General features: G+C 35.6%; 1 protein-coding gene across 2 annotated transcripts in view; it reads right to left on the bottom strand.

Moving 5' to 3' along the window:
- Nucleotides 1-5,503: 5,503 nt before the first annotated feature.
- HFM1 (helicase for meiosis 1) overlaps nt 5,504-12,328 on the bottom strand; it is a 93,953-nt gene continuing 87,128 nt past the window's right edge. For both annotated transcript variants that reach the window (XM_090271724.1, XM_090271723.1), the window contains exons 36-38: nt 11,112-11,223; nt 10,853-11,007; nt 5,504-5,573 (exon numbers count right to left, since the gene is read on the bottom strand). In XM_090271724.1, coding sequence (XP_090127850.1) covers nt 5,504-5,573; nt 10,853-11,007; nt 11,112-11,223 — 337 coding nt within the window. The remainder of the gene's footprint in view (nt 5,574-10,852; nt 11,008-11,111; nt 11,224-12,328) is intronic.

Raw genomic sequence — 12,328 nt, forward strand, 5'->3', positions numbered from 1 at the left:
ATAACTGCTGAAGTATGTTTATAGTATAGAAATTGTAAATAAGCATATGCTACTTCCATAATCAGAAATAATCCAATAAAGCCCTTTTATTGTGAAGAAAAAGAAAGAAAACAATCTTTCTTGAACAAGAGGACATAAAGCCACAAATTACATCATTTTGGCTATGGAAATATTATTCAAATGGAGAAATAATTACTACATTGGAGCTTCTGTTTTACTAAACACCTCTACTTTAAAAAAGCGGATACATGAAACTCTTTGCTATGGATAAAGGAAATTCAAAGACAAGACAATATTTCTTTTTATGAAGACTCTAAATAGTGCTTGAGTTATTTTAGGAGACAAACATTTCAAAAGACAAAGTTATTTTAAAAATGAAAAGTAGTGAAATGAACTTATTACAGTATATCTCACTATATATTAAAAATTAAATTAAAATAATTTAAAATAAAAGAAATATGGCATTGTAATGCAAACAGAAATTGAGGAAAATCCCAACAGGATAGGAAAAGGTTGATGGACAGCACAGGAAAATGAAAAGACAATCAGAGGAAGTAATAAAGCCTATTGGGAAAAACCTGAAATTTATATATTGAAAGTTAATAATTTTTAACATAAAAATCTAATAATAACTGCTAATCCCTTTCCTTTCTTTAAATTTAATTTAAGATAAAAATAGAACTTCAAAAGTAACTTTGTTCAGTCATATTTTTATGATCTCAAGTACTCTCAGTAATGATTTGTATTTACCTTTCAAACTTTTTTCTAAAACAATATATTCCTAGGTGAGAGGTATGAAAAAGAACATAAAACTATATATTATGGACAAAAATGGGAAGATAAGAGTGATGTGACAAGCAGATGCTACTGAAGTGTTATGATCCCAGAAAAGGTCAGAAATAACTGTTCTCTTTCTTACTCAGACTAGTTTTCACTGATAGCAGCAGAGCAGCTCTATAACAGCACTGGCAGATGACACCAAATTACCCTTACTAAGAGTATTTTGTTGAAAATGGGTTTCTCTCTCTCTCTCTCTCTCTCCAAAATAGTTTCTGAAAAGTCATTGACTTAGGAAACATAAATAGCCTTCCGGGACTCAGAAGCTAGTCAGAAAAAGCAGATTAAAATATAGAAGCTTAGGCATCTAGCCAGGTAGCTTGTAGCTCAGTTGGTTAGAGCACTGCCCTGATACAATAAGGTTGTGGGTTCAATCCTGGTCAACCAAAGAATGCCTAAATAAGTGGAACAATAAGTAGATGTCTGTCCGTCTCCCCCTTTCTCTCTTTCTCAGCAGCCAGGGCTTCTTTCTCTAAAATTATTTTAAAAAATTTAAAGTATAGAAACTTAATGAAATGAGAAGAAATATTGCAGTAAAATTATTTCTGCTTTAAAACAATTCATTAAAATTCTAAGTGATAAAAGGTTTAAGTTCCAAATTGATCAATACAGAAAAAAGAAAAAAAAGATGACTTTATCGTTTGTGTAGTTTCCAAAGGACTGAAGCCATCTACAGTAATAAGGACATGCTTCAGGCAAAATACTGTCAGCTGAATTTTAATTATTTTTTAATAAAAAATTATAGGTACAATATATAAAGTGTGAGTGCTGGTTTATGCACATTTTTCTAAATCTTTCAGAATACTATGGCATTTGGCTTTTGTTTTGTTTTGCTTTGCTGAAGTATGTAGTGATTTTTAAGGCATATGTTAGTTCAGGGAAAGGTTTCCAAATTGAAATGTGAAAATAAGCAAGACAAAGATTGCTCTTTTGAATCATCTGCTTTTATTATGTTAATTAAAACAAAACTCTATAGAGCATCTAAGTGCCTCTCAAGCTATACTAAAAAAAGAATCAGTTGATGCATGAGTATTATAAAGATAATTTACACAGTTGGTGAAGAAAACAGCCATACAGAACGGCAATTAAACAAGAGCTATATCACCACACTACATTCATAATAGGAAATATACGTGCTGAAAACCAAGTAATCATCATTACTCTTATAGTTGTCTTCTGGAATGGATTCTCTTAGAATTCTTATATTGCTTCCTTTTCTTTCCTTTCCATTGTAAACAAGATCTACTCAGACTTCAATGTGCACATAATAACCTGGGAATGTTGTTAAAATATGGATTCTGACTCAGAAGGTCTAGAGTGAGGCCTGAGACCTAATCAGCTCCCAGGAGATTTCATGTTACTGGTATTCGAATCAGACTGTGATTAGCAAGGACTTATTGCAGTGGGGAGTTGAAATGTCAAAGGACAAGAAGTGCCAGGTTTTCCTGCTTGTTTTGTTGGTTCCACTAAGGAAAACCCACACTGAAATTGTTAGCTTGCTTACTTAAGTCTAAGCTTAGTTCAGTTTATTCCTCTTTGCCCTAACTTCGTCTTCACTGGTGCCTTCTCTATTCTCACAAAAGTGAAGGTTATTAAATACTGACACCAATTATTATCTAGGATGCCATCGGTAAGTGTTATCCATGTAATCTGTAGGCTAGGGGTCCTCAAAGCATGTTCACTATTGTGCTTGATTAGGGTGTTTTCTAGCAATGGGGTCATGGTAAAGAGACTCTGCCTGACTCTTCTAAGCAGCAAATTGTGCCAAAACCTAAGAGTGAATAATTCAGCAATCATTTCTATTTGACTATAGGAATCTTATACTAGAATTTGCAGAAGATTCATTTTCAAATTACATTTTATTTAAGGGAATATAAAAAGAGATTTGTATGCTCTGACCATAAACCAACTAAGAATGTTGGTGAGGAGGGGCTGGGGATGAGGGCATCCATCTGAAACCACAGGAAGTGTTTATGGGAGGGGGGTCTAGGATGAACATTTTCCCATGGATGATACAACTGTGGAAAGTCAAGAGTTCATTTGTCAAGTCCTGTGAAACTTACTGCAACTCAAATATGACAAATAAATATTGTATTATTTCACTACTAATGGCTTATTTAAAATGCTGTTAAGGACACTTTTTTTTTTTTTTTTTAGTACAAACAACTACCATTTATTAAGCACATACTGTGCATCAGTCCCTAAACAGCTTCCTATGCAGTCGCTTATTAAGTTCTCACTCCAAATCTATGAGGTAGGTGCTATTATGCTAACATTACAGGTGAGGAAAATAGAGCTATTAAGAACCTTTAAAAATTTATTTATTTGTTTGGTTTTTTTTTTTGAGAGAAGGGAAAGGAGAAAGAGAGGGAGAGAAACATCACTGTGTGGTTGCCTCTCACTCATGCCCCCAACTGGGGACCTGACGTGCAACCTAGTCATGTGCCCTGACTGGGAATCAATTAAGAACCTTTTTAATTGAAAAATACTTTTGAAAAACTTTAACCCAACTGAGATTTTCATAAAAAGCTCTGTTGTATGGTTCATTTTATATGAATAAATAAACCCAATATATTTAGAACTTTACCTCATCAAAAGAATACTACTTTAAGTCGTCAGTATATGAAACAGGATTTTGAGTTACATATATTTAACATACACATAATTTCCCAGGTAAACACTTGCACAAAGTAAAATATGTCTATTATAACACTGTCGAATCATTTTGATTACTTAGGAAATGAACCTATTATCTACCCAAGTGTTTCCAAAATTGGCCTGATCATAATGACCTGGAGTGTTGGCTAAGACTACAGAATTGCCAGTTCCTTCCACCTGGAATTTCTGAATCAGTAGCTTCGAAGTGAGATCTGGGAATTAGTATATTTAATATTTTATCTACATGCTTAGGGTCAGGCAAGTTTGGGAAACACCACTGTTGAGTAATGTTCAGGTGGTTTTTTTGTTTGTTTTTGTTTTTTTTAAATCTTAGCATCTAAAGTCCTCCACAGTCTCACCTTAAGGTACATTTCAATGATCTCCTACATTAACTTGTGTTTAAAATGATCTATTCGTTATTGCCCAAATTGGTAACATTTCTCCCTTGGAGCTTTGCTCAAGCTGTCCCCTCTGCTTAGAATGTCCTTCTCTTACATATTTGTTCACTAAAATCTTTCTTATTCCTCTCACCCCAAATTTTAACTTCTCTTTGAAAGCTTTCCTGACCCCAGGGTCATGATTATGCTCTCTCTCTTATGAACTCCCACAGCACTTCAAACCTCTATTGCAGTGACTCCCCCAATGTGATTCCTGGACCAGCAGTATCAGCAGACCAGGGACTTGTTACAAAGGCGAATTTCAGGTCCCTCTCCAGATCTACCGAGTCAGAAAATCTGGGTATGTACCCAGCAGTCGGTTTTCAAACAAGTCCTCTAGATGATTCCAGTACACCCTGCAGCTTGAGAACCACTTCTCTACTGTCTAGTGTATATTTTATTATTGCTTTATTATACATCTTACTTTCTCTACCAGAGTGTAAAGTAAGCTCCATGAGAGCAAAAACAGTGCTTTCATCACTTGCATCCCTTGCAGAACCAGGCACAGTGCTGTCACTTAGCAGAACACAATAAGTCTTGGCGAATTAAATTGCTATTTCTGTAGTGTCAAATCTATGTATGCAAGATGAGCAGATTGTAGCGTACCAAATTTTCATTTTAACAGTGTTTAATAACCTTTAAAGGTTGTAGCTTGACTAATTCAGATGCAGAAACATAACAATTGTAAAGATGGCTAAAATAAAGGAATTAGCTGCCCTTATTTTTCAACAGAGATAAGGCCCCTCAGTTCTAAGTTTTCCTCTATGCTTAGTACCTATGATGCCTCATAAACATTTATCAATAAGAACAACAACAATCTCATCTGGAAGTTTCTCTTTACTTCTCATGTCTCTAAGGCTTTTATGCTTAAAGAAAAATTTCTAATATTTCTAAAATTTCTTAACCAGCCTTTAACTTCACACAGTATCTATATAAATTAGATAATAAATATTGCTTAGTGTGCCTATCTGCTACTTATCAATAAAGTTGAGATATAATTCATTGGAAAATAATGTGAAGTAACTTTTGCTATAGTAAAAACCAACATAAAGCTTTATGAATTCACTAACTGAAAAACAAGCTAAAAGAAGACAATAATCTATATTGACTAATGTTTCATTTATTGCTTCAAATTATATAAGAACAGGTTCAGTTGGCCACTGGAGTCTTAAAAATCTTTAGTGAGACAAAACAATATTGGTGAATAATTCATACAATAAACAGATTCACTGACCAGCATTATTTTGCTTTAACAGAATGCCTTTCTTCTTAAGAAAAATCAAAATTTTAAATTGGTTCTTGTCAAAATCCCAAAACTCCAACTAATAACCAAATAATTATTCCTAGGTACAATTTAATTACCAGCTTATTGAAATAAAGCCACTGTAAAAGTGCTTTTCACAAAGTTATAATGGGAATACATTAGCCCATTGTAAAAATGTCAATAAAATTGATAAAATTCAAGAGAAATAAACCTAAACAATCATTATCTACTTTTAAAACTAAAAAGCATGCTTTGTAATTAGGTGTTCTTATACTCTGTCTAATTAAGGAGCATTTTGTTTTTGTTTTTAGAAAATACCATCAAATATTCCCAGAAAAGACTTTATTTCATCAGCTTCATCATCAGGATGATACCTACTGGAGGGAAAAGCAAATGTAAAATAACTATCGTTGTAACACAATTTATTTAAAAATACACAATAAAGAATGTAATAAATACAAAGTGGATAAACTTAAGGGTTACTAAGATGTTAATACATCAAATAAACTTCAATACGTATAACCTTGTGGAAAGTCTGTGAGAGAAAATCAGACTTCATAAACTGTAAGGTAGAGACCAAGTCTCTTAGATATTTTTAAAATCATATTTGAAGGTAATGTAATTTAATCAATATGTCTATAAACTTTGACTACTCAAGAGGTGGGGGAAACTGCTACAGTTACTCATAAAAATGATCAGTTTGGGCATTTATTAGGCTTAATCTAACTTTTTTTTCCTCATTGAACATGCAAAATTATGAAAGGCTAGTTGGCTAAAATACAACTTGAACTTTTAAAATACTAGCCAATCTCATTTGGATTTCTTAATAATTTTAGTTATTACAATATTATTGACATTAGGATTCCTTATTATTGTTTTAGTTATTACAGTATTATTGACTTTATTCTCTACACTCTACTATTCTGTAACTACCAGTTTGTACTTTTAATCCCTTCACCTTTTCACCCCTCCCCCCAAACCCCCTCCCATCTGGCAACCATCAAAATGTTCTCTGTATCTATGAGTCTGTTTCTATTCTCCTTGTTTGTTTGACTTTTAGGTTCAATTGTTGACAGATACATACTTACTGCTATTTTGTGTTTACATCTTTTATCCTTTTTTTCCTTCTTCTTCTTAAAGAAGACCCTTTAATATTTCATGTAATAATGGTTTGGTGGTGATGAACTCTTTTAGATTTTTGTCTGGCAAATGATATGTCCTTTGATTCCAAAATGGCTTTGCTGGATAATCTTGATTGTATGTCCTTGCTTCTCATCACTTCGAATATTTCTTGCTAATCCTTCTGGCCTCCGAAGTTTCTGTTGAAAAATCAGCTGACAGTCTTATGGGGGCTCCCTTAGGTAACTAACTGCTTTTCTCTGCTGCTTTTAAGATTCTTTGTCTTTAACCTTTGGCATTTTAAATATGATGTGTCTTTGTGTGGGTCTCTTTGAGTTCATCTTATTTGGGACTCTTTGTGCTCCTTGAACTTGTATGTCTGTTTCCTTCCACCAGTAAGGAAGTTTTCTGTCATTATTTTTTCAGATAGGTTTTCAAGTCCTTGCTCTTTCTCTTCTCCTTCCAGCACACTCTTGATGTGAATGTTGGTGCACTTGAAGTTGCCCCAGAACTCCTTATGTTATCTGCATTTTGGGGGATTCTTTTTTCTTTTTGCTATTCTGTTTGGGTATTTTCAGCTTCCTTATCTTCCAAATCTTTGATTCTTTGCTTTGTTGTTCTATTACAGTTGTCCCAATTTTCCCCTGTTGCTCTCCACTGCCCTGCCCATCCCCTACTCCCCCAGTCAATCCTCACCCTGTTGTCCATGTCCATGGGTCATTTATACTCGTTCCTTGACTAGGCTCTTCCCCTTTTTCCCCTCCTTCTCCATCTGCCCCCTTCCCTCTGGTCACTGTCAGACTGTTCCTTGTTTCCACACCTCTGTTTCTATTTTGCTTGTTTGTTGTTGTTGTTTTTTTTTTTTTTTTTTGCTCATTAGGTTCCTGTATTAGGTGATATATGGTATTTGTTTTTCATTGCCTGGTTTATTTCACTTAGCATAATACTCTCCAGTTTCATCCATGCTCTCACGAAAGGTAGGAGTTCTTTCTTTCTGCTGTGTAGTATTGCACTGTGTAAATGTACCACAGTTTTTTGATCCACTCATCCACTGATGGGCACTTAGGCTGTTTCCAGCACTTGGCTATTGTAAATAAGCTGCTATGAACATCGGTGTGCATAGGTTCTTTTGAATTGGCGTTTCAGGATTCTTCACATATAACTGCAGCAGTGGAGCCATTGGATTGAAAGGCAGTTTCATTTTTAGTTTTCTGAGGAAATTCCATACTGTTTTTCATTGCAGCTGTACCAGTCTGCATTCCCACCAACAGTGCACTAGGGTTACCTTTTCTCCTCATCCTCACCAGCACTTGTTGTTTGTTGATTTGTTAATGATGACCATTCTGACCAGTGAGTGGTGGTACTCTTACTGTGGTTTTAATGTGCATCTCTCTGATGGCTAGAGATGTTGAGCATCCTTTCATATGCCTATGGGCCCTCTGTATGTTCTCCTTGGAGAAGTATTTTTTCAGGTCTTTTGCCCATTTTTTAAACTGGGTTGTCTTCCTAGTGTTGAGCTCTATGAGTTCTTCATATATTTTGGAGAGAAAACCCTTGTCCGAGGTATCATTGTCAAATATGTTTTCCTGTATGGTTGGTTCCTTTTTCATTTTGCTGATGTTTTCTTTAGCCAAGCAGAAGCTTTTTAGTTTGATGTAGTCCCATTTATTTTCCTTTATTTCCTTTGACCTAGAAGATATATCGGTGAAAATATTGCTGCATAGGATATCTGAATTTTTACTGCCTATGTTTTCCTCTAGGACTTTTATGGTGTCACGGCTTACATTTAAATCTTTTATTCATCTTGAGTTTATTCTGGTGTATGGTGTAAGATGGTGGTCTAGTTTCATTTTTTTTTGCATGTACCTGCCCAGATCTCCCAGCACCATTTGTTGAAGAGGCTATTTTTACTGCATTTTGTGCTCCTGTTCCCTTTGTCAAATATTAATTGACCATAGAGACACAAATCTATTTCTGGGGTTAGGGTTAGGGTTCTGTTCCATTGATCTATGTGTCTGTTCTTATGCCAGTACCAGACTGTTGTGATTACAATGGCCTTGTAATATAGCTTGATATCAGGTATTGTGATTCCTCCTATTTTGTTCCTCTTTTTCAAGATTGCTGAGGTTATTCAGGTCATTTTTGGCTCCATATAAATTTTTGAAATATTTGTTCTAAATCTGTGAAATACGTCATTGGTATTTTAATAGGGATCACATGAATCTACACATTGCTTTGGGTAGTATGGACATTTTAATGATGCTAATTGTTCTAATCCATGAACATGGTATATGCTTCCATTTATTTGTATCTTCCTTAATTTCTTCCTTTAGTGTACTGTAATTTTCCAAGTATAGTCTTTTACCTTCTTAGTTTATTCCTAGATACTTTATTTTTCTTGTTGCTACAGTAATTGGGATATTTTTCCTAGTTTGTTTCTGATATTTCATTGTTGGTATATAAAAAAGCCTTCAGTTTCTGAATATTGACTTTGTATCCTGTTTTGCCAAATTCACTTATTAGGTAAAGTAGTTTTTTGGTAGAGTCAATAGGATTTCTAGATTCCCTGTATTCTTCACTTCAGTTAATACAGTCTTCATTTCTGAGTGGCTCTCTTTTACGTTTTCTAGTTCCTCTTTTATGTCTTCTATCTCTTTGTTAAAGTTCTCACTAAGTTCATCTACTCTTCCACTGAGTTCATTGAGTACCCTTATAATCATTGTTTTGAAATCTGCATCTAGTATATTACTTGTTTCCATTTTTAGTTCTTTTTCTGGAGTTTTGTTCTGTTCTTTCCTTTGCAACATGTTTCTTTGTCTCATTTTGGCAGCGTCTCTGTATTTGTTTCTATGTATTGGATAGAGCTGCTACATCTCTGGGACTTGGTAGAGAGGCCTTATGTAGTGGGTGTTCTGTAAGGTCCAGTGGCACAGCCTCCCCAGTCACCCAAATTGGGCACTCCAGGTACACTGCCCTCTACCCTGTGTGGGCTTGTCCACCCTCCCATTGTAGTTCAGCTTTGATTGCAGTTGGCAAGTCAATGGGAGAGAATGACACCCTCCCCCGCCAGGTTGATTGTCTATAAGTACTGGCTGTGACCACCATAGAGGATCAGCTGTGTAGGGGCCCACCCCATGACTAGGACTCATTTCTGTGGGCCTCTGATGCCTTGTTAGTCTACCCCTTAAGTGTGACACTTCTTGGACGTAGTATGAACTGTCCACTGGATGTGCTGGCTCTGGGGCCTCCTGGGAGGTACAGGCCAAGGTCAGTCACCATCTGTGTTCTGCCTAGGACCATCTGGTATGAGCTACAAAGTGATCTGCAGATGACTGCTACTTGTCCTGGGGTTGGTGGTCCCCATAAGAGGCCAAGCTGCAAATCAAAGCAAGCTGCTACTACTGTCAGGCCTGGGTCACTTAGCAAGAGGCACAGGGTATGCTGAGGCCAGAGGCTGCTTGTTTGAGAGATATTAGGCAAGTCTGAAGCAAGACAAGCCATTTTAATGGAAAAGGCTTGTGTGGGCCCACAAGTTGGGTGAGACAGGTCTCAGAAAATCACCAGGGCAGGGTGAACAGTGTGAGCCAGGTTGATGTAGACTCAGATATGGTGCTCACCTGCCAGCTCTGTTGGAGAAGGACTTAGAAACAGAACAATGATCTCTGCCAGCACTTCTGTCTGTGAGGAAGCTGCCCCTCCAGCTCACATCCTGATGTCAGATACTTCAGTTCTTCCCTGTATGTCCCTGGTACCTTTCAAGCTGCTATTGCAGCTTTGGAGCTCAGAAGGAGTGAGTCTGAGTAAGTCCATTGCAGGCACTTGAAGAAGAACATCTGGGACTCCAGAATCTCACTCAGCCATTATCTCTACTGGTTTTCACAGCCAGAAGTTATGGGGACTTCTTTTCCCAGTGCTGAAACCCTAGTCTGGGGAGCCTGATGTGGGGCTGGGACCCCTTACTCCTCCGGGGGAATTTCTATAGTGGAGATCTCTCTCCTGATTTTTGTCTGCCACACATGGATGTGGGATCAGCCCATACCACATCTCAGTCCCTTCCATTAGTCTTAGTGTGGCTTCTTTTTAATATCCTTAGTTGTAAGACTTCTGTTCAGCTAGATTTCAGGCAGCTCTGAATGATAGTTGTTCTGTGGTTTAATTGTAATTTTAAGTGATTGTGGGAGGATGCAAGTATCGTATTTACCTATGCCACCATCTCGATAGGAACTTTTTTTCTCTCATTTGGATTTCCTGAATGACTTTACATTTCATATTATCAATATACTGCATTCAAATCAGTAAAAATGTTTATCATAATATGTTTTAATTAAGAGTATCAAACATATGTTTTCAAAAATTGAGATATTTGATGTTATAAATTATAAGGAAGTTAGCTCACCAGGGGTCTAAAATTTCAACATCTTTAAGTAAATAAACTGTTTAGGTTCTGATATTTCAAATAACCAATGCAAAAGAATGCAGAATTTCTCTGTAAAAACTTTTATTGGTATTTCTTGAAATGTCTTAAAAGAATTCTTACCTGAAATCAATTTTGTTTTTATAGTCATTGTTTCTAATAAAGAAATCCACTTTCTTGAAAAAATTTGAAGAATTTGAACTTTTTTCAGAGTGAGGAAAGCCCAATCTTTCAATCTCTGGTGACAGACTTTGTTGATTTCCTTTTTGTAAATGGACCTATATTTTGAGGGTAAAAAAAAGAAAGCCCTCATTGGAAGTTCAACTATTTAAGCAGAATTAAAACAAACAAACAAACAAACAAACAAAAAACCGATTCTTACAATATTTGTATTTTCATCTTGTTGAGGTAATTTTGTCATGGAGGATGCACCAGACTTGGACATAGCAGAATTTGATAAATAAATATCTGGCTCCTTATGTGATGGAACAAAACTAAAAATCAAAATTAATTATTTGTGAAATATGGCAAATAATATAAACATACCATTCTCATTTAGATCAACAATGATTCTCTGGGGAATATGATTAAAGTTTATCATATTTGTCACCATAAAATTGATGTCTGTTAGAATTTGTTGTATCTTCCTCTCCTTTGGACAAAACAACAACTTATACATTTCAAATTAGATAAGAATACTATTTTTAAGGGCCTACAGAAATAATCATTCAACAGTTTTCTTTAAAAATGGGTCTTATACTTAATTGTCTTTCATCTAGCAGTCTGTAAATCTTTTCTAAATCTCACTTTTAATCTCCTTTCCCTATTCTGGTCTCAGTGTAGACAGACATCTCTAGTTGTCTTGCTATGTATTCCTGTATACTAGAATTCACCTTTAATCTTCTATATTAAATTCATTCATTAAGAAACATTTATTATTTGTTTTCATATGTCAGATATTGTACTATGATCTGGGTACAAAGTGTAAACAAATCCTCAGAGAGTTACAGTCTAGCAGAGGAGCAGACAGTATATAAACAACAGATATACATAGTTACAGATCCTGAAGTGACATGTAGGAAATTAACTGAGGAATATTACAAGAAATAACAGCACAGAAGTATAAACCCACTTTAAAGTGGTGGTCATCACTGAGGAGGTGACAGTTTAAAATGACATTATGGGTTAAAATGTGACAGCCATACAAGGAACAATAGCAGTGGGTAGGAAAACAGGGCATCACATATACTGATAGAATTGAATCTTTTTGTCTTTGATTAATGGCAGGAGTTAAAATAGTAAAAATGTTATAAAAGGAAAAACATGTCTCCTTTCCACTCACATCCTCAGGTCCCACTGGCCTTCTTCCTAGCAACAACTTCTGCCACTAGTTCCTCAGGGACTTCCCTATAGGACTCCTTATTAAACCCACTAATCTCCTGATGGTCACGTTTAAACTCTTCCCAAGTTCTTTGTAGTTTTCTAAAGGTGTGGCACACAAATTTGCTCATGTGCCTTGTTATCTTCCTACTTTCTACCTATTTTTGCTTCTCTGGATCTGCAACTTTGTTCCACTGTGATGTTCCTAACATGTTTATT

This window comes from Furipterus horrens, unplaced genomic scaffold, assembly GCF_987537825.1.
Source record: "Furipterus horrens unplaced genomic scaffold, mFurHor1.1.pri manual_scaffold_3, whole genome shotgun sequence".
Lineage (NCBI taxonomy): Eukaryota > Metazoa > Chordata > Mammalia > Chiroptera > Furipteridae > Furipterus > Furipterus horrens.